This window comes from Hypanus sabinus, chromosome 13, assembly GCF_030144855.1.
Source record: "Hypanus sabinus isolate sHypSab1 chromosome 13, sHypSab1.hap1, whole genome shotgun sequence".
In the NCBI taxonomy this organism is placed as follows: Eukaryota; Metazoa; Chordata; class Chondrichthyes; order Myliobatiformes; family Dasyatidae; genus Hypanus; species Hypanus sabinus.
Window position 1 is genome coordinate 88,079,247 of NC_082718.1, and position 27,309 is coordinate 88,106,555.

At 44.2% G+C, this 27,309-nt stretch overlaps 1 protein-coding gene across 1 annotated transcript in view; it reads right to left on the minus strand.

Annotated features, from left to right (window-relative positions):
- The window catches only part of LOC132404080 (rasGAP-activating-like protein 1), a 272,887-nt gene that overhangs the window by 221,152 nt on the left and 24,426 nt on the right, over positions 1–27,309 (minus strand). The window contains exon 4 of the mRNA XM_059988090.1: positions 10,896–10,957. Coding sequence (XP_059844073.1) covers positions 10,896–10,957 — 62 coding nt within the window. The remainder of the gene's footprint in view (positions 1–10,895; positions 10,958–27,309) is intronic.

Here is a 27,309-nt window from a genome sequence, read left to right on the forward strand (position 1 = left end):
TCCCTTCAGAAGAATTGAACTCAGTCACCAGAACTTAGTCCACTGTTACCAGCTAAGACTCCAAATTCAAAGATTCAAAGGACATTATCAAAGTACACATGCAGTATACAACCCTGAGATTTGACTTACCCACAGACAGCCAAGAAAATAAGAAAACCGTGGAACCCATACAAAGAAAAACATCAAACCACCCCATCCTATGCTCAAAATAAACATATTGTAGCGATGTGCTACACACAGCGCTGAAATAACGACATGCAGTCGGTAAGTCGTTTCGAGACTAGTTTATTCAAACTTTGTGGCACTGGCACTTAATCCCTAGCACCCGTCCTCTCCGGGCGGAAATGACGTCAGGGGTGCATTACCAAAGTCTCTCCCCGCGCGCTGGCTATTTGTGAGCCGGTTCGCCTGCGCTGAAAGTGGGTCACCACAGAACCCCCCCCCCTCCCCCAGAACCGGCGATACACCCCCCAATGTCCACAGTCTGGATCAGCCTCTGTTTGGGAGGTCTGCCTCTGTGCTGCGGTGCCTGAACCTCGACCGGCTGCGCCAAGTCCACATGGGCTGGTTTGAGTCGGTCCACCTTGAAAACTTCCTCTTTCCCCCCAATGTCCAGAATGTACGTTGACCCGTTGTTGCTGATCACCTTGAACGGCCCCTCGTACGGCCGCTGTAGTGGTGCCAGGTGTCCGCCCCCTCGTACAAACACAAACTTACAGTTCTGCAGGTCTTTGGGTACATGGGTCGGGGTCTGTCCGTGCTGTGAGGTTGGTACGGGGGCCAGGTTGCCGAGCCTTTCGCGTAGCCTGTCCAGGACTGCTGCGGGTTCTTCCTCTTGCCCCCTTGGGAACAGCCAGGGGCACGCCGTACACCAACTCGGTCGATGAGGCATGCAAATCCTCTTTGGGCACAGTGCGAATTCCAAACAGGACCCAGGGAAGCTCGTCCACCCAGTTAGGTCCGCTCAGGTGGGCCATGAGAGCCGACTTCAAGTGACGCTGGAAGCGTTCCACCAGTCCGTTCGACTGTGGGTGGTAGGCAGTAGTGTGGTATAGCTGCGTTCCCAACAGGCTGGCCAAAGCCGACCACAGGCTGGAGGTGAACTGGGTGCCTCTGTCAGAGGTAATGTGGGCCGGTACCCCGAAACGTGCTACCCAGGTTGCGATCAGTGCTCGGGTGCAGGAATCAGCAGATGTGTCGGTGAGCGGGACCGCCTCTGGCCACCTCGTGAACCGGTCTACCATCGTTAGGAGGTACCGCGCTCCTCGGGACACTGGTAGGGGGCCCACGATATCCCCATGAATGTGGCCGAACCTCCAGCGGGTGGGTTCGAACTGCTGTGGCGGGGCTTTAGTGTGCCACTGCACCTTGGCTGTTTGGCACTGCGCGCACGTTCTGGCCCATTCACTGACCTGCTTGTGAAGTCCGTGCCACGTAAACTTGCTGGAGACCAGCCAGACGGTTGTCCTGATAGATTGGTGTGCCAAACCGTGTATGGAGTCGAAAACTCGCCACCTCCAGGCTGCCGGGACAATGGGGCGAGGTTGGCCGGTAGCCACGTCGCACAGGAGGGTCCTCTCACCTGGGCCTACGAGAAAGTCCTGCAACTGCAAACCCGAGACTGCGGTCCTGTAGCTGGGCATCTCGTCGTCTGCCTGCTGTGCCTCCGCCAATGCTGCATAGTCCACCCCCAGGGACAGGGCCTGGACAGCTGGTCTGGAGAGTGCGTCCGCCACAACGTTGTCCTTTCCCGAGACATGCTGGATGTCCGTCGTGTACTCGGAGATGTAGGACAGATGTCGCTGCTGGTGAGCCGACCAAGGATTGGACACCTTCGTGAACACGAAGGTCAACGGTTTGTGGTCCGTGAACATGGTGAATGGCCTGCCTTCAAAGAAGTACCTGAAATGCCGGATTGCCAGATACAGTGCCATCAGCTCCCAGTCAAAAGCACTGTACTTGAGTTCGGGTGGTCGTAGGTGCTTGCTGAAGAATGCCAGGGGTCGCCAGCGCCCCTTGATGAGCTGCTCCAGCACCCCATCAACTGCTGTGTCAGATGCGTCCACCATGATGGCGGTCGGGATGTCCATTCTGGGGTGCACCAGCATCGCGGCATCTGCCAAGGCTTCTTTGGCTTTAACAAAAGCGGCCGCGGCCTCCTCGTCCCAAGTAATGTCCTTGCCTTTACCCGGCATTAGGGTGTACAAAGGGCGCATGATACGGGTTGCTGAGGGGAGGAAACGGTGGTAGAAGTTCACCATACCAACGAACTCCTGCAGGCCTTTGACCGTGTTGGGACAGGCAAAGTGGCGGATCGTGTCTACCTTGGCGGGCAGAGGTGTTGCCCTGTCTTTGGTAATCCTGTGGCCCAGGAAGTCGATGGTATCGAGACCGAACTGGCTTTTGGCCAGGTTAATCGTGAGGCCGAAATCACTCAGGCGGGAGTAGAGCTGGTGGAGGTGGGACAGATGCTCCTGACGACAACTGCTGGCTATAAGGATGTCGTCCAAATAGATGAACGCAAAGTCCAGGTCGCATCCCACCGCATCCAGTAGCCGCTGGAAAGTCTGTGTGGCATTCTTCAGGCCGAATGGCGTTCGGAGGAACTCGAACAGGCCGAACGGGGTGATGAGTGCTGTTCTGGGGATGTCTTCGGGGTGCACCGGGATTTGATGGTATCTCCGGATGAGGTCTACTTTGGAAAGATTCTTGCCTCGTGCAGGTTTGCTGTAATGTCCTGTATGTGTGGAATGGGGTAGCGGTCTGGAGTTGTAGCCTCGTTCAGTCTGCAGTAGTCGTTGCATGGTCTCCAACCCCCAGCTGCTTTGGGCACCATGTGCAGGGGGAGGCCCATGGGCTGTTGGACCTCCGTACGATCCCCAATTCCTCCATCCTCTTGAACACCTCCTTCACCAGGCGGAGCTTTTCCGGGGGGAGCCTTTGTGTGCGGGTGTGGAGGGGTGGTCCCTTGGTCAGGATGTGGTGCTGTATCCCGTGTCTGGGCATGGCTGCCGTGAACTGCAGTACCAGAATCGATGGAAAGTCCGCCAGGATTCTGGTGAATGTGTTGTCCGACAGTGTGATGGAGTCCAGGTGTGGGGCCGGCAACTTGGCTTCACCCAGGGAGAACGTCTGGAAAGTCTCGGCATGTACCAGTCTTTTCCCTTGCAAGTCGACCAGCAGGCTGTGAGCTTGCAAGAAGTCCGCCCCCAGGAGTGGTCGGGCCACCGCGGCCAGTGTGAAGTCCCACGTGAACCGGCTGGCGCCGAACTGCAGCTGCACTGTGCGGGTGCTGTAGGTCCGTATCGTGCTGCCGTTTGCGGCCCTCAGGGTGTGTCCTGGCTTCCTGTTGCGGGTGTCATGCCCCGTCGGGGGCAAGACGCTGATTTCCGCTCCAGTGTCGACTGAGAAGCAGCGTCCCGACTGTTTGTCCCAGACATACAAGAGGCTGTCCTGGTGGTCTGCCGCCATAGTCATTAGCGGCTGCTGGCCCTGGCCCTTGCAGGGCGGGTGACAACGGCAGGCTTTTGTGCCCCACCGCTGGTGGTAGAAACACCACTGTTCACTGGCCTCCTCACTCCTGCCTCTGTGTTGTGTGCACCCCCCTGCCAGGCCTGGTCTGGTCCGCTGTTGGGCGCATGGCCTGGTAATCTGACTGACGGACTGCACGCTCTCCCTCTTGGCTTTCCACAGCACGTCTGCCCGGGCCGCCACCTTCCGGGGGTCGCTGAAATCTGCATCGGCCAGCAGCAGATGTATGTCCTCGGGCAGTTGCTCTAGGAATGCTTGTTTGAACATGAGGCAGGGCTTGTGTCCATCAGCCAGGGACAGCATCTCGTTCATCAATGCTGGCACAGTCTGTCTCCCAAACCATCCAGGTGAAGCAGGCGGGCACCCCGCTCACGCCGTGAGAGGCCAAAGGTCCCAATGAGCAGCGCTTTGAATGCTTCATATTTGCCTTCTTCCGGGGGTGACTGTATGAAATCCGCAACCTGGGTGGCCATCTCCTGGTCAAGGGCGCTCAGCACGTGATAGTAACGCGTGGAATCAGAGGATATCTGCCAAATCTGGAACTGGGCTTCTGCTTGGCTAAACTACACGCGTGGTTGCAGCGTCCAGAAAGTCGGCAGTTTTAGCGAAACTGCATGAACAGATGAAGAGTCGGTCATCTTTGGTCCAAATCCCCTTTGGACCGTCGGGGTCACCAATGTAGCAATGTGCTACACACAGCGCTGAAATAACGACGTGCAGTCGCTAAGTCTTTTTGAGACTAGCAGCGCTGGCATTTAATCCCTAGTGCCTGCCCTCTCCGGGCGGAAATGACGTCGGGGTGCATTACGAAAGTCTCTCCCCACGCGCTGGCTATTTGTGAGCCGGTTCGCCTGCGCAGAAAGTGGGTCGCCATAATATCACGCAAACGGCAACAAAAAAACAAGCAAATAACACAGAATATAAGACACAAAATCGAAAGAGTCCAGGCATACAGTATTCAGTTCAGCTTCATGTTGTTTCACTTGTCTGTAGCTCTATACCAATCACTTTGCAGACATCTTGCGTAAGTTATTCAGTGCCAAAAGACAGATAACGCTGCATCCCTCATTGAGCAATCTGACAACATCACACAGAATCACGTTTAATATCACTGGCATATGTTGTGAAATTTGTTAACTTCAAGGCAGCAGCACAATGCAATACATAATGAATATAGCATAAATAAATAAATCACAGTAAGTGTATAAGTGTATATTCAAAAGTTAAATTAAAAATAGTAGTACAAAAACAGAATTTTTTTTAAAGTAAGTTAGTGTTCATGGGTTCAATGTCCATTTGCAAATCAAATGGCAGAGGGGAAGAAGCTGTTCCTGGATCACTGAGTGTGTGCCTTCAGGCTCCTGTACCTCCTTCCTGATGGTAGTAATGAGAAGAGGGCATGTCCTGGGTGGTGGGGGTCCTTAATGACGGACACCGCCTTCCTGAGACACCGCTCCTTGAAGATGTCCTCAATACTATGGCGGGTACTGCCCACGGTGAAGCTGACTAACTTTACCAAGATCACATATTAATTAGGTCTGTCCTCATACCAGAGTTCTAACTATTTCAATGAGATTCTCGTCCAGGAGCGAGACGAAGTATCTCACTTACATCTTTTTTTCTGATTTGCAAGATTTTAAATTTGTTTTTAATTAATTAAGGTTTATGTTTTATTAATACTTTTTTCCCAGAAAAAAATATTTACACCATTAACTGTTTGAATTAAATTATGTAAATTTTACATTAACTGAGTGGGAAGAGCTGATGAGATCGGCTTTCCACATCCAACCCAGACTTACCAACTCGGTCACAGGTATCAGCCACTGACACTGGCAGCAATTAATGGCTGACTGCTTTCATGAATTAAGCTCCGACTCCAGTCACTTCTCAGGCGAAGAAGAGAAATAGTGCCGTGTAAAGAGAGCTGATGGAGGAGGCTGTGACCTTTTTGCAAGAATTAACCAAAATATAATGATCAAGAAGTATGCACATTTGCAAATTGTTGCCTAAAAAGATTGCTGCTGTTGTTGAGTCGTCATCAGACTATCATCCCAAAATATCAGTTAACTCTCACTCAGTGGAGAGAAAGTGCGTGGAAACACAAAATATTTAGCCAAACAGGAAGCAATAAAAATACCTTTCTGTTTTATATACAACTACTCATCCTAAAATGGTTCCTTCATCTCTGAAATTACATCAATAAAACTGCTCTCATGAGGAAACTCCAAAGTGTTTTAAAGTGTTTTGGTACCTTCTGAGGTAATTACTGGTGCAACATGGGAAAACACAGCAGCCAATTTCCACAAAGAGCAGCAAGATTATAACCAAGTAATCCGTTTCAGCCACGTTGATTGAGAGATAAATGATGACCTGGTCATCTCCTTGTTCTCCACTGAAGAGCATCATGGGATTTTTAACATCTATCTGAGAAGTCAGGCAGAAACTACACAGCATGTCACAGATAATTAATAGTAAATGGCAATATTTTAGATAGAGTATAATTAGCACATACCCAACTGATAGACTAGCAGCTGAATCCCTGCAGCCAGCCTGATTTAAACTATTTTAGGCAATATTCCTGGTGTCTGTACCTGGGAATTCATTCAATTGTTTTTGGTAATGACACTTCCAATGGGTATAAACAGCAGTAGTTGTTTATGAAGAGAACGAAAATATTTTGTTGCTATCATGTATGAAAGGAGATGGAGGGAACTAAAACAGGTGCAATAAATGCAAAGTACTCTGGCCTCTGTACACTGCAATTGGACTGCTGAATTATTATTGGATCAAGTATGTTAAAGAGGGTCCGGCTGGTGGCGTAGTGGCATCAGCACTGGACTTCGTGGCAGATGGTCGTGGCAGCCACGTCCCAACCTGGGCAGTAGCAGTATCTGCATGGAAGAAAGGCCTGGCAATCTGCTTCCATGTCTTGCCATGAAAACCCTATGGACTGATAAAGTCTGATCAAGTCAAGTTATCTATGATAGAGGGTGGCTGCTTGCTGCAATTGGCTGCTTCAGACGGCTCAGCCAAGGTGATCAAGTCAAACACTTTGCAACATGAGAGAGTAATATTTTAAATACAAGTCATTGCTCAAAGAGAGAAGGTACACCCAGCATTGTTTGGCGCATAAAACACAACCTCTCATACTGTATACAGTACTATATTTGACCCTGAATATACAATCATGCAAGTGTTCACCCTCTCACTTCCCCCCGTGGTGGAGACTGTGGAAAATCTCATTCCGCCTGGTAACTGCTGACATGCTGAGGGATGCCCTGAAACTTGGTGCTCTGTGAGGAAAGACCACAGAGTAGCGTTCTTCTCCTACTGGGAGGGGGGGCTGGAATCAGCGGAGGGAGGAAGCCCCTCAAATTTTTGTAGTAGTTAATATAAAGCTGCAGAGTGCCACTTTGAGGGGAAGCAGTGCCAGGAGAGTATGGAAGGTGTTGACCCTATACGGAATGAATGGAAAGGCATGGAACAGTTTATTCTTGTAAATATTTTTTATCATGAATAAAGCTTATTTTATTAATAAAGAACGTGCTTCAAGGGAAGTTCAAGGCGAGACAAGGTTGCACAATCCAACCACCTCACAATTTGAATTTGTCACTTCCTAGTCTGCTCGCAGTAAAAGGCATCGAGCAAGAGGCTTGGGAAACGCAGAACACAGCATCTTTGAGTCAGCAACCATGAACTTCTGCACTAGGGTGCCATGGACAAGAAGCATTACCCTGTGTGGGGGATTATGGTGGCCTTCAGCAGTTTTCCTTTAATTTCTTTTGCCCCATTTCAGGGTGATGCAGAATTGGAAAGGTCGGGTGCATGACTCGAGGCGGTGGGGTCCAGGCCCCAGGGCCTACCGAACCAACAGAACCCGACATTTGGATGACGATTTAAGCACCGGGCCAGAATGAAAAGGTCACGGTGTCCGGGCCCAGAGTGATGGACGGACCTGTTTAGCTCACTGCTCCGTGATGTTTACTCGGCTCTGCGCTGAACTGAGGCTGTGCTTCACGCCTGCGGACGGTCTCTCTTTCATGGACCTCGGTTCCGAATGCTATTTGCTGCTTCTAATGTTTGCACAATTAGTCTTGTTTTTCTCTGCACGCTGGGTGTTTAGTAGTCTTCATTTTTTAATGAGTTCTTTTGGGTTTCCTTGTTTTGTGACTGCCTGTTAGGAAACGGATCTCAAGGTTGTATAATGCGTACACACGCATGATAATAAATGTACTTTCAACTTTGACACCAGAGCGTATACTGAGGTCCTCAACGACAGCATTGCTCACTGCCTTCTCTAGGTGTGTCCAAGGAGGAAAAATCACTAAAACAAAGCGAAACCACACCTAATCCATCCCTCCATTAACCCCTTACGCACAACTGAGGATCAGCACATCTCCACAGTCTCGGCTCGAGCTCACCGCCATCCTTAGTTCTGATACGGGGCTGAGATCTCAGCATCACTTGTTACTGTGGGAATTGCACACTGTAATCCATAACAAGGAAGAATCCAAATAACTGCATCTGAACTTTTTTTTTGATGGGGATGAAGCTGTTTGCAACAACAGCACCAAGATCCAAGAGGCAGCACTTTGTCTCTAGGTGCTCTCCAGGCTCCCTTGAGACTGCTACTGTCAAATGCTCGGGGTAGAAATTCTTCCCTGACATGAATGCAACACCCGTACTCCAGCAGCACAAGCAAGCACAGACTCCACTTCTGAAACTAAATCCAGAATATTAAACATATTGAACACAATTTCCCGTAACCTTGATAAAGAGAAACTACCAGCTCTAGAAAAAAAAACACATGGACCTTAACAAAGTAGTTGCTGTATCTCCAATTTTGTCTTTCACACACTGGTTGAATGCCCAGGTTGGTGCAGTCTTTCACCGATTCACTTACGGATTTATAGAGTATGCCCGCAATAAAAGAAACTCTGGGTTGTATATGGTGATGGGTATGTTCTTTGATAATAAGCTTACTTTGAACTTCGATCACTGCAGAACATTGGTACCTTCTCACATTGATTTCCCATTGCCTTACCCCGGGACTTCAAAACTAAACAAACCACTCACACAATTCAACTCAATATTACCCTGCTATCTTCCTGTAATCTCTCGCTCCCTCTCCGTCTCTGGAAATGTTTCCATTGCACTGGCTTCTCCCACTACGTTCGCCTTAGCAGTATTTTTATTAATCTCTGTAAATCTCTCATTCTTCTGGATATGCACCTGGGTTTGCTGGTATAACCTTGTCACCATCAATCAGTCAGACAAGTGAAGCATTTCCTCTGAGGTCCTCTTAAAAATGGTTCTTACTTTTGGTGCAAAATCAATGTAGCAGGACAGTAAATCTTACTTCCAATACTGACAGATAAAATTATTGCACTTGTTAAATATAGCACGAGAAAATATTCTTCCCAAGTAAATCATGATTCGGGAAACCATCAGTTTAGATTATGAATAGAAGAAATGGACACTCTACTCTCAAATCATATATTATTCTTTAATAAGGTTTGATTCTAAAACTACATTGGAAGTTATCAATGTCCTTCTATCATTTAGAACTTCTCACATTTCACAAATACAGTCAACTTCATATGGTCAGATGGCCCGATTAAATGAGTGTGAAATCTGGAAAGAATCCCCATGTCGAAGGTAGCACAGAGGTTAGCACAACACTTTACAGTACCAGTGACCCAGGTTCAATTCCTGCCACAACCTGTAAATTTGTTCGTTCTCCCTGTGATCGTGTGGGTCTCTCCTGGGTGCTCCAGTTTCCTTCCACTGTCCAATGACCTACCAGTTGGCAGGTTAATTGGTCATCGTAAATTGACGGGTGATTAGTCTAGGATTAAATGGGGGAATTGCTGGGCGGCGTGGCTGAAAAGGCCAGAAGGGCCTATTCCGCACTGTATCTAAATGAATAAGTAAACACTTCTAGCGTTAAGCACAAACTCAGTTTGATTCCATTGCATTTATACCTGTCTCTCTCAAGCCTTCAGGCAAACCCCAAGAGGAAGGGAAAGATACATAATCTCAAATAAAGCCTGCTTTGAAATATCACCTTAATCACGCGTTCCTCCAAAAGAGGAGGAACAATAAGAGCCACAAACAACAAAAAAAAATCAAAAGGAAAGATCTAAGAGCAGTAAATTCTCTCCTTTGTGTTTGTTCGTCTTTAGCTGTTAAATTAATTGCCAGAAGTGCAAGCTGGGGCTCCCACGCATTCCGTCTGCACTGCTGGAGTGACAATCTTTTTGTAATTAAGCTTTAAAAAACATTTCTCCCACTTGCTAATGGGAATTGGCAATATAATCATAGACAAATTATGAGATTCATATAAGGAGGAGAAAAGAAACCCACAGGCTTTAATTAGTCTAAATTAAAAATAAGTACAAATTGTTTGTATTGATTTTTCTAAACAAATCTAGAGGATTACAAAATCTGTGATATGAATTTCTATTATATGCTAGATAGCTGGTATTTAATCTTTGCTCTCGGATTCTCTTGTCTGGAAATTTATTCCCAGTCAGTGTCACACTGCTTTGAACTTCTGGAGAATGTTCTTCAGAGACAGAGGTCAATATGCTGAAGTCACATACTGAAGGATTTAGACCCACTAAACAAGGATGAATTTCTTAGCAACACACACAAAGTGCTGTAGGAAATCAGCAGGTCAAGCAGCGTCTAAGTCTGTGGTTCTTAACCATTTTTATTCCATGAACCACTTAGGCAGTCCAAAATTGTAATACATATAGCAATATATGTGCTTCTTTATTAATGCATTAAATAAGTGTATACGTTTAAACTATAGGCAAGTTAAAATTACATTTTATTTTTTAAAGATATCAGTGTGATGGCTGTTGATTAGCTTGAATAAGAACTCCCGGGCAGGTTGTGTAGCAACATTGGTGGTGCAAGGCACAGAATATCGGAACTTTGCACTACTGGTCATGCCTAAACTGTGCGCACCTGTGCTATTGGGGCTGGACTTCCAGAGCCATCTCGAAAGTGTGACTATGGTATATGACGGGCCCCTCCCACCACTCACTGTCCGGAATCCTCAGTTTTGTGGGACTTCATCACTACTTTCCCATCCAAGTTCACGGATCCCCTGGAATCCATCCCAGGTTAAGAACCCCTGATCTAAGGAGAGGAATAGACAGTCGTCGTTTCAGGCCAAGACCCTTCATCAGGATGTTGCACCTTGTGTGTGTTTTACTCTGGATTTCCAGCATCTGCAGAATCTCTTGTATTCCCACCCATTTTCTTACAGCTTAGTTTGCTTATCACGCTTACTCGACAGTAAAAGAGCTGCTTTTGAACCCACCTACTCCAATTCCAACTCCCCGGTTACTCACCTCGTAAATGAGCAGCAAGGTACTCCTTATCGAGAGAAACCTTCCCAATGACATCGTCATGCCTGCAAATTTGAAATGGAAAAACATTTCAGAGCAAGTCCAATTCTGTGAAGGTGTATCCCATTTCAGTATGGGGCTGGATTCCCTCTATAACAATACAGGTAGAACATCGGTCCTGTACTCCAACCACTGATTGATTTAAATTCTACATGTTTGATGTAAATAGGCATTCCTATTAGACATAAATATTAATAATAGATAGGAATATGACTATTAGATATAAACATTAGATGAAAATTACATTTCTCTCTCTCTCTGTAGGGGTGAAATAATTCAAAACATTTCAGAATCAGAATCAGGTTTAATATTACCGGCATATGTCATGAAATTTGTTGTCTTTGCAGCAACTTACTTACTGTCTGTTGCGTTGCTGGCATTTAGGGAAGCAATGAAGGTCCTCCATCTCTGTCTGTCTGGAAGGATTCTTCACCGCTGTTTCAGTAACAACTGTTTTTAAACCAATCATGGTTGTTAGCCCTGAGCTGAACCCCTGAACCTGGAGAACAGCAGACCACTCTTAGCCTGACCTCTACCCTTTGACCTATTTGGCATGGGTGACCCTATCAAGAGACAAAGAATAAAGCCCTGGCTCCAGCCAACATAGCTCTCCGGGTCATTGAGGCACACAAGCCTCCAAAGCCTATGATGAGGTTGTGGTCCTCTTGGAGGCTTTGCAGCAACATTACAAAGCAATACATAATAATAGGAAAAATGTGAATTACAGTAAGATATATAATAGTTAAATTAAACAAGTTGTGCAAAAACTGGGAAAAAAAGTAGTGAGGTCATGTTTGGCCCCATTACCTCAACAAATTGTCCACAGTTCATTTTGTGAATTTAATTCCAAAAGAGATGTTTATTATCCTCAGTCCAGAACTTTAATTTTTTTTTTATGGAGCATTAATCACTTCCGGAATGGATATCCCCAAATGAATATGATTAATTTCAAAACATTTGCTGAGTGCACTGCGCACTCACTCTCTGATGTTAAATGACACTCCTTCTACATAATGCAGGCATGAATTATCACCTACAATCATGTGCAAAGTGCATCAATTGCTCCGAGTGATGTGCAAATTTAAGCTTTGTAACCCCAGGAGTAACTGATACAACAGTTTATACTGTGTGACGTGAGCAAATTCACTGGAAAGACACTGAAGTTAGTGGGTATAAAAGTGTTTATTCAACAAAAACGAGCAGTAGGCATCATCTACAGCTTCAGAAATACTGTTGTTCAGGGCAGTATTTTATATTCAGTCTACAATCCACGGTCAGGTCCGAAAACTAGCTCCTGTTAAAATTAGCATTTGGTATATACCATAACTCCTGAATACACCCTAACGTACATGTATGTACACCTATTGTCTTGTCAAAACTTGACAACCATCTGGTGTATCAGTATAACATGGGAAAGCAATACTTGTCTCTGATATTGCTTGGTATGCAGGAAACTTTGGCTATTGTGCTCAAAGCTTAAGTTGAAGAACTGCAGGTTATTTGAATCTCTATGAAGTTACAAACAATGTACCGGATTGTCAGTAACTTCTGTCCTAATTTTAAACTGGTAGCTCGATTTACTGTAGGTGGGCTTTGATGTCAGTTCAAAGCAACCTTGCTGAAAAAGGGAAAAAAAGAGGTCATAGAGATAAACTATCTCCTGGGACTTGAGTAATGAGGGAGGGGCAATTCCTACCCATTACAAACACACAATTAGGTTACTCAGTCCCCGCAGCCATTCAGCCAGATTGTAAGTGATCAGGTTGTAACATTCCCACCTAAATCTTGTAACCTTTCATTCCCTTCTTTACAAAGAGATGATCTGACTCAGCCTGAAAGATGTAGGACTCCGTTTCCCCTGCCCTTTGAGGAAGAATTCCAAAGACTTGTGACCCTCCAAAATTTAAAAACGTACCTCTGACTCTTTTTACTCTTAGTTCTAACCTCACATAAGGGGAAAACTCCTCTAGTTCTTGCAACACACACAAAATGCTGGTGGAACACAGCAGGCCAGGCAGCATTTTGTGTGTGTTGCTTGAATTTCCAGCATCCTCAGATTTCCTCGTGTGTTCTCTAGTTCTTGCCCTCAGGAGCTTACTGATTGAGATACAGCGCAGAATAGGGCTTTCTTGCCCTTTCAGCCACACACCCCAGCAACCCGGATTTCATCCTAGCCTAGTCACAGGACAAGTTACAATGACCAATTAATCTACCATCTAGCACCTCTTTGGGCTGTGGGAGGAAACCAGGGCTCCCGGAGGAAACTCATGCAGTCACGGGGAGAACGTACAAACTTCTTACAGGCCGCGGCGGGAATTGAACCCGCGTTGCTGGTATTGTAAAGCATTGTGTTAATCGATTCTGCTACTATGCCGTCCTTCTCCCTTTTCCAAACATCATCAAACACAATCCTAGCCTTTCCTCATAAGACAACCTGACCACTGTACACAATAGTCCAGTAAATTGTCTTTGAATTTATTTCACTATATTCATATCCTCCAATAAATAGCAAGCCAATATTCTAGAAGTAATCCCATTGTCCAATCTAACTGAAGCACTGTATTTCCACAAATACCTCATAATAATTACCCATGTAACATGTGGCAAAAATTGCCCAATTTTCTGTTCGTATACCACACACAAGATCAGCTGCCTGAGTTGCTAGGTAAAGCTCTATATTTTGCTGGTAAGGTATCCTCCAGACAATCTAAGGTCACATTTTCATCTTACTTTTTAGGATTCTTCTTGCCCTGATTACTTCACTGGTGTCTGCATAGCCAATTGCCATGCCACACTAGTTGTTTCTGGGCAGTTTACATTATAATGCATCATGGGGGGGGGGTCATGCTTCATCATTTGCACACAAGATACTGGAAATCTTGAGGAACACACACAAAACGCTGGAGGAATTCTGCAGGCCAGGCAGTATCCATAGAGGGAAATGGCCAGTTGACGTTTCGGGCTGACACCCTTCTTCAGGGCTGGAAAGGAAGGGGCTGATGCCAGGGTAAGAAGGTGGGGTGGGGGAGGAGTTCAAGCTGGCAGGTGGCAGGAGAGTCCAGGTGAGGAGAAGATGGGTGGGTGGGGAAGGGGAGGGCGATGTGAGAAGTTGGGGGGGGGGGGGCACAGGTAGAAGTGATAAAGGGCTGAAGAAGAAGGAATCTGATAGGAGAGGATAATGGAATATGGTAAAGGGAAGGAAGAGGCTACCGAGGGAGCTGATGGACAGACCATGTGGGTAGGGTAGGAGAAGATAAGGGGTGAGAAAATGAGACCGGGGAACAAACGAAAATCAGTCTCTTCCTAGAATAATTTGGATGGGTTGATTCCAGCATCTTTGGGGAAAAAATACCAGAACTCAAACTGGTTGAATTGTTCAGTGGTTATTAAGCCTTTACCATTGGTTTAACCAGGCAGTTGTCAATGTGGCTCTGTAATCCTACACTTGGAGATATGTATATTCTTTACGCTTGGTGACACTCACTCTTGATTTCAATGGAACCAGATTTCAGAAGCAAGAACAAAAAGTGCTGCTCTGGATGTTTGGGCCTCAAAATGGAGGTGAATTTAAGCAGAGTGTTTCTAAGACCTGGGCAATATGCTTTAGCTCAAATCATCCTCTATGTAAAGACATCTAGTCAAGTGCAGCCAGTATACATCACCTATTTGAACTATTCCCCAATCATCTTCTTTGGGATCTCAAATTTTCTGATGATAACTGCAACAATAAAGTGGAAGTTGCAGAACATCACCAGACACATTTTACATGCACTGTGCAAAAATGTCCTCCTTGAGGACCACAACCTTGTTATGGGTTGGAGGGTTACATGAGTCAGTGACCCAGAGAGCTGCATTGGCTGGAGTCAGGGCCTTGTGCTTAGGCTCTTGGTAGGGTCACCCATGCCAAACAGGCCAAAGGTTGGAGGCCAGGCTCAGCGGTCCACCAATCCTCCAGGTTCGGGGGTTCAGCTCAGGGCTAACAACCCCGGCTGGTAAAACAAGAATTGCTATGGAAACAGCAATGAAGACCCCTTTTACATCTGTAGGCAATGGAGGATGCTGCACCACACCTGGGGCACAATAGAGAAGATAGCCAAGGACTGACAGAGATGGAGGACCTTCACTGCTGCCCTAAACACCAGTGGCATAGCAAGCAGGAAACAAGCAGGCAAAAATGTCCTGATGTGAGATCAGTGACCTGAAAAAAAATAATGGTTTCCTTCCCACAATTGTTGCCAAATCTACGTTTTGTTTGGTACCCTTAGTGACTTGTATAAACAGCAATATGGGCGAAATAATTACTGAAGGGACCAGATTGTAAACTTGCAAAAGAGCTGCTTGTTTGATATTTAATAATGAAAAAGCTGCCAGCTCTGCAGCTTCATGGCTTTATTGGCTTTAGGTCACAGCTTGCAACCCGTGCTAAGATGGGATACATATCATTCTGCATTTGCAATCATTTAAAAAGGCAAAATATTGCAGATACAGGAAATTTGAAATAGAGATAGGGACATTTAAGTGATTCAAAGTTCAAAGTACATTTATTATTGAAGTATGTATACTTTATACAATAGAGTTATTTAAGAGACTCTTAGATGGGTGCATGGAGCTTAGAAAAATAGAGGGCTATGCGGTAGGGAAATCCTAGGCAGCTTCTGGAGTAGGTTACTGGTCAGCACAACATTGTGGGCCAAAGGGCCTGTATTGCGCTGTAGATATTCTACATTTCTAAACTTGAGATTCATCTCCTTACAGGCAGCCACAATTTTTTTTTTAAACGCACAAATAGTGCAAACAATAAAAGTAAGCAAATAGTATTCGGAACTGAAGTTTACAAAAGTGAGGCCTCAGACATGAAGCCAGGCCTCACTGCAGCTGGTCGAGTAGCAGGCCACAGCTTCAGTTCAGTGCAGAGCCAAGCAAACAGCGAGCCGAACCAGTCTCCAGCCCCTACATCCAGATCTTTTCTTCAGTAGGCAAGTGGATGAAAGAGAAAATGGAGGGTTTTGTGGAAGAAAGGAGTTAGATTGATCTTCAAGTAGGTTAAGGGTCAGCATGTGTCGAAGAACTGTGGTGTACTGTTCTTTGTTCAATGAAACTAAAGTTGCTAATGCTACTGAGAGGCAGGCAGTAGTTGTGGAAATGGAAACAGGCTTAAGCTCTCAGGTCAATGATCTTTCATCAGAATTGGAAAATTAAGATCTATGTTTTAAGGGTGCAAAGTTGGACGGACCATATATCTAGATGCAGATAAAGATACAGAAACAAAATGCTAGGGGAGCTCATCAGACCAGGCAGCATCTATGGAAAAGAGTACACAGTCAACCATTTGGGCTGAGACCCTTCATCAGGACTGGAAGGAAGAGGAGTCGTCAGAGTAAGAAGGTGGGGGGAGGAGAGGAAGTAGTACAAAGTGGCAGGTGTTAATGAAACTGGGAGAGGGGTGGGGAGTGACATTGACTGGTGAAAGAGATGGGGTAATCTGATGGAAAGGCCAGAAGACCATGGAAGAAAGGAAAGGGGGAGGCGCACCAGAGGGAGGTGATGAGCAGGTGAGGAGAGTAGGTGAGATTAGGAGACAGGAATGGGGGAAATGGTGAAGGGGGGGGCAATTACTAGAAGGTTGACAAATTGATAAAGATTGGCCAGGTGACACTTTACGAAGAAAAGTTGAAGATTTTTTTTTAAAGCTGGAACTAAGACAGGGGTTCCCAACCCTTCGGACCCAGGGGCCCCTCTGTTAATGGTAAGGATCCAGGTGGGAACCCCTGGACTAAGAGATAGGGTTATTATAACTGCTATAAATCTGAAACATGCTGGAAATGCCCAGCAAATCAGACAGCACCTGCAGAGAATGAAAAATTGGCCTGCTCTGACAGTGCAAGCTCGTCCCTTTTTTTGTGTGCCTAATTCAGGCAGACAACTTGCCTAGAAATCCAGAAGCTGAGGCCTATATGTCTGTTTCGTGCACATTTCACAGCCCCTCAGCACAAATCCTCACTTTTCAGGACACAGGGTCCAAATGCAACTGTTCCATTAACCAGCACCTCTGATAAATATCTAGTTCACTTTCTAAAATCATTCAGCTGGTAAATTAAAGGATGCTTTATTAAACAAAGTGCCTACAGTCAAAATGACAGGTAGGCAACAGTAAAACAGAAGTCTTTCTCCCTAAACATTATCACGAAGGGTGGAGCTACAATGGCACCAAAGGGCAGCTTTTGTTTCATTGGTCTCCCCTGTTGCTGTGTGACATCTCACTGCCCGTGTGTGTGCGTGCGTGTCTGTGTGTCTGTGTGTCTGTGTGTCTGTGTGTCTGTGTGTCTGTGTGTCTGTGTGTCTGTGTGTGTGTGTGTCTGTGTGTCTGTGTGTGTGTGTGTCTGTGTGTGTGTGTGTGTGTGTGTGTGTGTGTGTGTGTGAGAGAGAGACAGAGAGAGAGGAAAGAGACAGGGGGAGGAGAGGAGAGAGAGACAGACTGCGACATGTCTACTTGTTGAGCGAACAATAGTTTTTGTTGTACTGCAGATCTTTGGGGGCTTTCCCATTGCTCGCTGGGTGGGTGGTGGGTGTGAGTGCTTTTTGCTGAAGTGAGTGGGGGGGGGGAAGTGCTGATACTTGCTGCTGCTTGGGGTGGGGGCAGGAAAAGGGGCCTTTGGGGTTATAACGTTTTCACTGTTACTCATTCTTTGGGGTACTCTTCCGTTTCTTGTGGGTGGTTGCAAAGAGCAAGAATTTCAGGTTGGTTAATGTATACGTTCCCTGATATTAAATGGAGCATTCTGAACCATTTGCTCACAAAATGTTGGAGGAACTCAACAGGTCAGGCAGCATCTATAGAAATGAATAAACAGTCGAGAATAAACAGTTGACATTTCAGGCCGAGACACTTCATCGGGACTGGAAAGGAGGGCAAAAGATGTCAGAATGAAAAGTTGAGGGGGGGGGGTAAGAAGGATAGGTAGAAGGTGATAGGTGAAGGACTAGAGAAGAAAGAATCTGATAGGATAAGGGAGTAGACCATGGGAGAATGGAAAGGAGGGGAGACCCAGGGAGAGGTGATAGGCAGGTGAGAAGAGGTAGGAGACCAGAGTGGAGAATAGAAGAAGAGAGAAAAAGGAGGGATTTTTTTAGACTAGGAAGAGAAATTGATGTTCATGCCATCAGGTTGGAAGCTTCTGCCTCATCTTGGCACAAGAGCAGGTCATGGACCAACATATCAGAACAGGAATCGGAATTAAAAATTATTACAATGTGCACAGAGCATAATCCTTAAGGGATGAGAAACCAATATTGCACACTTCACTTACACTGAGCTTCTTTGAAACTGTTAGGCTGAGCTCAGAGTGAGAGCTGAAAAGTAAATTAATTGGCAACTGGAAATTTAGTAATCACTTTAACATGTTTACATGCACAACTCAAGTTTTACCTCCCTACAAAACACCTCGCAAAGGATTGAATGCAAAGGTTGATAAATAATCATAATAAATAATTTTAAATATTTATTATTCAGAGAGCTTGATTTAGAGAGTTCCATGGCTTTCTTTGTTTTGTGGCTGTCTGTGTGGAAGACCAACCTCAGGGTTCATTATTGCATCTGTATGAAGGGTGATTGATAAGTTCATGGCCTAAGGTAGAAGGAGTCAATTTTAGAAAACCTAGCACATTTATTTTTCAACATAGTCCCCTCCTACATGTACACACTTAGTCCAGCAGTCGTTGAGTATACGGATCTCTCCTTTGCAGAAATGGTCTACAGCAGAGGTGATTGATAAGTTTGTGGCCTCAGGTAGAAGGAGATAGGTTATTAACTTCAAACTTTCTGCATAATCACTCAAAGAGTTGACTTGCATATGCATGTAACAAGAGCTATATAACTCATCTCCTACTTTAGGCAACAAACTTATCAATCACTCTTGCTGCGGATGACTTCTGGAGGTCCAAGACACCGACTTCTACAAAGAAGGGATCCGTATGCTCCAGGAGTATGTAAATGCTCCTGGACTAAGTGTGTAAATGTAGGAAAAATAAATGAGCTAGTTTTTCTAAAATTGACTCCTTCTACCTTAGGCCACGAACTTATCAATCACCCCTCGTACTTTGATAATAAAATACTTTGAAATTTTGAACTTTAATTAAATGACATTTTACCTATAACTATATTGTATTGCCATGGAAATGATTAGATATTTCTCAGTTTCTCCTTAATGATCCATCACACAATATTCAACTAATCTGCATCCCAATAGTCTTTATTTGACCCTACATCATGTATATTACTCTCTACAGGTTACAGCATTACAACTGGATTTCAGCTGGCTCTAGGTGATACCAGTAGATGCGAGCACACTGGATATAACAGAGGAATCAACTCCACACTAATCTGTCATGGGCACTTTCTGACTCAGTATTATTTCTTACATGATCATGTTATAACTAGTCAGAAAATGAATGAGTGGTTAATGGGTTATTTATTATTGACACAGAGGAACACTTTCAAACTAAGAGGCAGGCTTACAAATAGGATCTGTATTTTACAAGTGGCACACAATTTACATCTTTGCATTATTAATTCATTATTGAATTATTTATTTTTTATATATTTCTTATTGAAACTTATAGTATTTTTATGTTTTGCTACAAAACTACATTGTCTATGATACTGATTCTGTTTGAGTTTATTATACCAGATCCATAATTTCAGTCTTCATTTGACTTCAATTTTTCAATCCAGTGGGGCTATAGCAGTGGCACTGGAGTTCAAAGTTCAAAGCGAATTTATTTATTATCTATGTCACAACATATAACCCCGAGATTCATTTTCCTGAGCACCTACTCAGCAAATCGATGGAATAGTAACTATAACAGGATCAATGAAGGGCCAGCCAGAGTGCAGATGACAACAAACTGTGCAAATGCAAATATAAATAAATAGCAATAAATAATGAGAATATGAAATAACAAGATAAAGAGTCTTTAAAGTGAGATCACTGGATGTGGCACATCTCAATGGATGGGCAAGTGAGAGTAGTTATCCCCTTTTGTTCAAGAGCCTGACAGTTTAGGGGTAGTAACTGCTCTGGAATCTGATGGTGCGAGTCCGGAGGCTATTGTACTTTCTACCTGATGGCAGCAGCGAGAAACAGCATGGTCTGGGTGATGGGGATCTCTGAAGGTGGATGGTGCTTTATGTAGATGTGCTTAATGGTTGAAAGGGTTTTACCCATGATGTACTGGGCTAAATCCACCACATTTTGTAGGATTTTCCATTTAAGGGCATTGGTGTTTCCATACCAGGCTGTGATGCAGTCAGTCGATATACTCTTCACTGCACATCTACAGAAGTTGTCACAGCTTCAGATATGATTTCGAATCTCCACAGACTCCCGTGGAAGTAGAGGTGCTGCCGTGCTTTCTTCACAATTGAGCGGACTACACACATTGCACTGATATTTATATAGGACAGCGTCCAACTACAGACCAGTTGGTTTAATTTTCATAGTGGTCGAACAATTTGAATCAATTCCGCAAGGGATAACATCAACCTTCAATTTGAAAGGGTCAGATTAATCATGGACAGTCAAGTTAAGGTACTATTGGACAAACTGATCAAATACTCAAAGAAGGGAAGATAAAACAGTGGGATAGATGCAATGTAATGGTCTTTAGTAAGGCTTTTGAGAGTGTCCTGTATTGCAAGCTGGTCAAAAAGTTAGACTTGAGGGAGACCATGAGGTGTGAATCACCATGATTCTCATTGTTGTATCAACATCACGTGTTGACTCTTGAACAATAATTAGACTCGCTTCAGAATACTTTCACCCTGCTGCCTTTTCCAAAAAACATCAACAATAATTAAATGGCGAAGTTGAACTTTATGGAACTTCTAACCATTTTTACAAGCTAATTTCAAGATCCATACACCACTACCATTTCTTCAGGATCCCAGCTCCTCACCTCCAACATGTTAGGGTGTCTCAGTAAATTAACTTTGCCATGCAAGCATGATCTCTGAACCTTGAGCTGGGTCGCATTTTTTCCACTTTAATTGCCTCTTCTCTCCACCCCCTCCCAAAATGAGATGTGCGTGTTCCACGTCTTCTAATCACTAACGTTTCAGCGGGAGTTGTATGATGTAGCTAGGAGAAACGCTGCAGCCCTGTGTTTCATTGTAATGTTCAACTGACCTCCCATAACCCGTTTACTGAATGTCTCCTTTACCATGTGCAGTAATCTTTCTCCATCTGAAGCTGTGTGGTAAGGAGGGAGCACGGTAATGTAGTGGTTACCTCAACACTATAGGGAGCCTGAAATTCAATTCCAGTGTTGTTCTACAAGCAGTCTCTGTAGGTCCTCCCCGTGGAATGCGTGGGTTTTCTCTGGGTCTTCCAGTTTCCTCCACAGTCCAAGGGCATTCCAGGTAGGTTAATTGGTTGCCATATATTGTCCTGTGATTAGGTTAGGGTTAATCATGTTTGACAGGGAAGTCTGGGGTCAAAGGACCAGAAGGGCCTACTCTGCACTGTATCACTAAAATTTAAAAAAAAACCAAATAAAATAGAATGGTATCTCATTCCATTGGTTTATGTGAATAATTCAAATTGGAGCAATCTGAACTGTGGGCTGTTACTTAACATATTCCATTTGAGAGGTCAGTGTGTGGCATAGACAGATCTTAACTCCTCTCTGTGCATCCTGTGGTACGCAATGACATGCTTTACTTCTTGCCATTTTGAGGACGATCTGTGACAATATTGGATTTGCTAACCGCAAAGATATTAAATGAAGATATTAAGCTCTATCTGATTTAGCTACCTGTTGGTACCCTCACTAAAGAGAGGGTAATACTGTCGCCAGGTACTCTTCAAAGGATAGATTACTTCCTTGTTTATCCTCCACATCGAATGTAGCTGCTACTTGACTGGTGGCTTCCCCCTCCCTTCCATGGAGAGGATACTACCAGCTAACTAAGTAGTTTAAGGACAGTTCATTTATTTTTAGTGATACAACTTTAAATGTAGCTAAAATTCTTAGAGCACATTTAAAACTCACAGAGGATTTCTATCTTATAAAAGATTTCCACATTACAAATAATTTCTAAAACACAAAGGATTTCCAAAAACACTGGTACAATTCCTATAAACTTAAAAGACATACCGATGAGTTGTAGATGAATGAATTGTCATTGTTGAAATTGAAGGTAGAGGAATTGATTTTAGTTCATTCTGTCTTTCTGTCATTCTTCTTGATGTTCTTTGACCATTCCTAACAAGCCGGATTGCTCCCTTCATTTATTATGGGGTTTTTTTGTCACTTGGTGAATTCACATACAGGTGATATTTTTTCAGATACCCTTCCACACAGATTGTTTCAAAGCCTCTAGGGACAGTGTTCCTAGACACCCATAATTAATGCTGTGAATGTTAACTACCTGAATACACAAACCTTCCAACTATTGATAGATCAGCTATTTGATGTGCAAAGCAATAGTATCAATCTGCTCTGCAAACTTTCTTGAACTAAATAACTTTGCCAGTGTTGTCCGGTTTGCAACAAGCTGATTAACATAACAAGTTGTTTTCACGTTGCATTTCTTGGGTAGTTAGCCCTGTACTGTAGGTCAGCAGTCTACAGACAGTGCTGCTCATTTGCAAAGCTGTCCTTTTAACATCAGACTGATTATTGCTGGCAGGCAACTTACATTAGAAACTGAAGCCTGGCTCCTGTTTATGAAAGAAGCTGAACAATGGTTGGAAGCTTAACTTGCTCAAAAATGACTCTTTGATTTCTCAAAGTGTCAGCTGCGATGTTCAGAAAGCTGAGCTTGGCAAAAAAAAAAGGTTCCTCAACCCTCAACAGTGAATATCCATCACAAAACAATAAAAGTTATTTGCCCCATGTTCAGCCGCTAATCAACATGGGCCAACTTTAAAGTTAAAGCTATTTCCACACCTGACATGGTACCTATGAAATTTGCGTTCTGCAACCCAACACATCTGCTTATCTTCAGTATCCTCGTCCATGCCAGGAAGATGGACAGATCACCACTGTCTACATAGTCACAATACTGAAATGTAATACGTGGAAAGCTTCAATAATATTCCTTTGCAATCCATTTTATACAGCCGTGATTGGTGGACTTTCCATAGCATCCATAGCAAACAATTTTTGTGGCCCTTGATGCACATGTATAAATCCTTGAACATTCTACACATTGTTCCAGCTGCTTATTTAAACATAACCAATAATGCATTCACCCAAAGTTCATTTGTCTGACCTGTTCTCACACATTCAACCAGTGTCCTCCTAGAAGAGTCAACTTTGAGACATAATTGGCCACAATAATCGATGACCTTGCCTTTTACCCATTACAGGGGACCACCCATTCTGCTTGTCCTAATGTTTATTACCAGAGCTGCTTCACAACTTTCAATTCTGGCCAACACAACTTGTTAATCTTCTAGTTATGCATTCACTTGTAACATCTGCACTTGTGCCAACATTCATGTCAATGTTTCCATTATTAACTTTTATTCCAATTTTGAAAACATTGTTTTCGTTTTTAACACCACTACTGGCATATATGACATTTAAAATGCACTTATTACATTATTTACTCCCTCAGTGTTATGCAAACCTCTCTTCTGGTGCTCTTTCCCTGAGGATACCAGTCTGCTGTGACTGCTTATAGATTTGTTGTTTTTGTATATAGAGGCTATGTATCTTTGTCCTTTTCGTTTGTGACAACAGATGCTCTGTTATTGCAGTGAACAGTTCTCTTTGTAAAGCATTCCACCAGATCACTTTACACGCTGTGCACACTCACATGACTTAACGTCAGTCTCAGGCTCCTGCCTGAGTTCCCAACATTGACCAGTGTTGCATTTTTTGAAGTTCAAAGTATTATCAAAGTAGATATACTTCATACAACCTTGAGATTCATCTCCTCACAGTCAGCCACAGAACAAAGAAACCCGGTGGTGTCTGTTAAAATAAGTGAACACTATCGAACACCTAATGAGCAGCGAGGAAACAAAAACAAATCATGTAAACAATAGAAGTAAGCAAATAGCGTTCAGAACTGAAGTTCACGAAAGAGAGTCCACAGAAACCAGTAAGTTGCAGGCCACAGCCGCGGTTCAGTGCAGAGTAAACTACTGCTCTTCCTGCACGAGATTGTCTTGCATTCCTAGACGGTATTCCAGTACCCACAGCAATGGGCAGCACAGCAGAACAGTTGTTTAAGTCCCTGCTTCACAACTCTAAGGTTCAATCATGACCTCTGGTATGAGTCTGTCTGCCGTCTACACAGGTTTACCAAGCATGCTTTGGGCCACTTAACTAAGAAAGGATGTGCAGTCACTGTGTTGTTTTTTTACGTAGCTTGGTATAGTTTTTTGTCCTGTGTCATGTAACACCATGGTCCTAAAAAAACGTTGTCTCATTTTTACTATGTACTGTACGTAGCAGTTATAGTCGAAATGACAATAAAAGTGACTTGACTTGATTTGACTTGAAAGGAGGTTCACGAAAATGATTCTAAGTTTGAACGGCTTATTGTATGAAGAGTAATTGATGGCACTGGGCCTGAACTCACTAGATTTCAGAAGAATGACAGGTGACCTCAGTCAAACCTATCAAATGTTGAAAGGCCTTGATAGGGTGGATGTGGAGAGTTCCTATTGTGGGAGAGGGCCGGAGGACACGGCCTCAGAATAGGGGGCCATATTTTTAGAATGGAGATGAGAGGAATTTCTTTAGCCAGAGTGGCGAGTCCGGGGAATTCATTGCCATTGCACCTTTTGTCTTATATGACACAATTAAATTTCACAACATGGAAGAAATTTCTGACCCTGTTTTCACTAAGCTGATGCCTTGCATTCATATGGGGTTGGGGGGGGGAGGAGGGGCGGGGGTGGTGGTGCTACCTCCTGAAATGAGTTTTTACAGGGTGGGATGTCTGATATCCTATTGCAGGTCTTTCAATGCTGAGGCTTAGCCTCTGGCCTGTCCTCTAAATCCTCTGCATCCCTGTCCCTAAACCCTAATCTAGTCCATAACTCCCCTCTCTGTCTCCAAAAACATCCCTACAATCTTTATCATAGCTTAGCTTTCTAAGTACAACTTTGTTGCCACTACCTTTTTCCTTGTTTTCCTTGAGCATAATCACAGTAAGTCTAAGATTAAAAATTAACTATTATGCAGACACACCCAACAGTCAAAATGGTTTTTATCATTCTTAATGGTTACGATCTGTTGCCCATTTCATTTTCATTGTGAAGAACGTGTGCTCAGCTTAAATTTGGAGTTTATAGACATGGACACGTGAGACACACAGATCTTAAATAAAGTGTGCACGGTTTATTTAAGGTCTGTTCGCAGACTAATCATATCTCCTAGATTCACATCTGGATTGTTTATGTAGACACAAAGCAAACAGGCAGGATGCCAGGACCAGGGTTCACAGGTATCTGATTGCAAAAGCAGTCCTCGACCATCACCTTCTGCCTCCTATTACCAAGCTAATTTATAATCCAATTTGTCAAGTTGCCCTGGATCTCACGGGCTCTTACCTATTGCACCAGTCTGTGAAGAGCCCTTAAATAAATCATGCGTAATTTATTTAACCCAAATTACTTAATACTCAAGAATTAATGTTCTGACATAGTTATACAACATAAAAACAGACAATTTACAGGAGCTTTAGTAATGACCTCAACAACGTCCATGTAGACTACATTAACTACGCCATCTCTTTCAACACACTGTCACCTCGTCTAAAATTTCATTTGAATCATTCATACAGGATGCCCCTTAACAAAGCCTCACTGAATAGCCCTGATATATTTCTGCCTCTGCAAATACAAATTAATTCAATCACTCACAAATTTCCCTGCCACTAATATTACACTCCAAGGGTGGAAGGCAACTGGCTCATCCCAGCTGCTCTTGCCTTATTTGCTCACCTCCAGTCATCTGGTGACTCTTTGGTGCCCAAAGATTTTAAAATTTCTGCCTTGTTTCCCATGCCTCGTCATCATTTTCTGAATGCTCAATAGTGTAACACAGCTGATCCTGAACTCTCTCAAGTATTTCCATGAACTAATATTGCAGTTCAACGCAACACACACAAAATGCCGGAGGAACTCAGCAGGTCAGGCAGCATCTATGGAAAAGAGTAAACAGTTTTGGGGCCGAGACCTTTCTTCAGGAATGTAGTTCATCATTGGGCTAAAGATGGCTGGTAGAATATGGCAGTTCTGGAGCCAAGCATTGGCATTTAACCCTATTGCTATCCGTGTTCCGAACATCAGTGCATTCATGTCCACATTTGTAAGTTTGAAACAGGTTCCACCTGGCTGATCTGTTAGATCACTCTGTCTCTAGCACACACACTGAACAGTTGGCTCCCGCATCCACTGGCAGGATCAACTTGGCACTGGGCTCACAAGAACAGGAACTTAAGAGCAGCAAGAATGAAACATAAAAATAACACAAGTTACTTATTTTTAACGGTCTTTGCTGAAATTTATTTTTAACGTGTCTTTATGTGCTTGGGTGATGTTATTACTTTCATAATTTTAACAATACTTATAAGAGACCATCCAAGGCATTCCAAAGTTTATCAACATTGACAAATGGGAAATTCAGCTGTTCTATATTAGTGCAGAAGGATTCCTTCAGCTAACCAGGTCAGTGGGTCCATTAGAGTGATCATCAATATCTTTTGATGGGAAAGGGGCTGATTTATTTCTAATAGGAGACATTCCACTGGAAATCCAAAGACGATTTCCAGAATGGGAATGGGCAGTAGAATTGAAGTGGCCGCCACCCACTTCAAATCTACTTTCCATTCCGACATGTCAGTCCACAGCTTCCTCTACTGTGGTGATGAGGCCACACCCAGGCTGAATAGCCTCCAACCTGATGGCATGAACTTTGATTTCTCAAACTTTCAATAACTGCCCCCTCTTCACCATTCCCCATTCCTGTTTCCCTCTCACACCATTTTCTCTTTACTTGCCCATCACCCCCCTCTGGTTCTCCTCCTCCTCCCTTTCTTCCATGGTCTTCTACCCCCTCTTATCAGATTCCCCCTTCTCCAGCCCTGTATCTCTTCCACCAATCCACTTCCCAGCTCTTTACTTCACCCCCCCTCCCAGTTTCACCCATCACCTTGTACTTCTTCCTCCCCTTCCCCACCTTCTAACCCCGACTTCTCCCCTTCAGCCCTGGGGAAGGGTCTCGGGCTGAAACGTCGACTGTTTTCTCTTTTTCACAGATGCTACCAGACCTGCTGAGTTCCTCCAGCGTTTTGCATGTTGATCCTCTCAACATGCTTGGAAATGGTAAACTAATT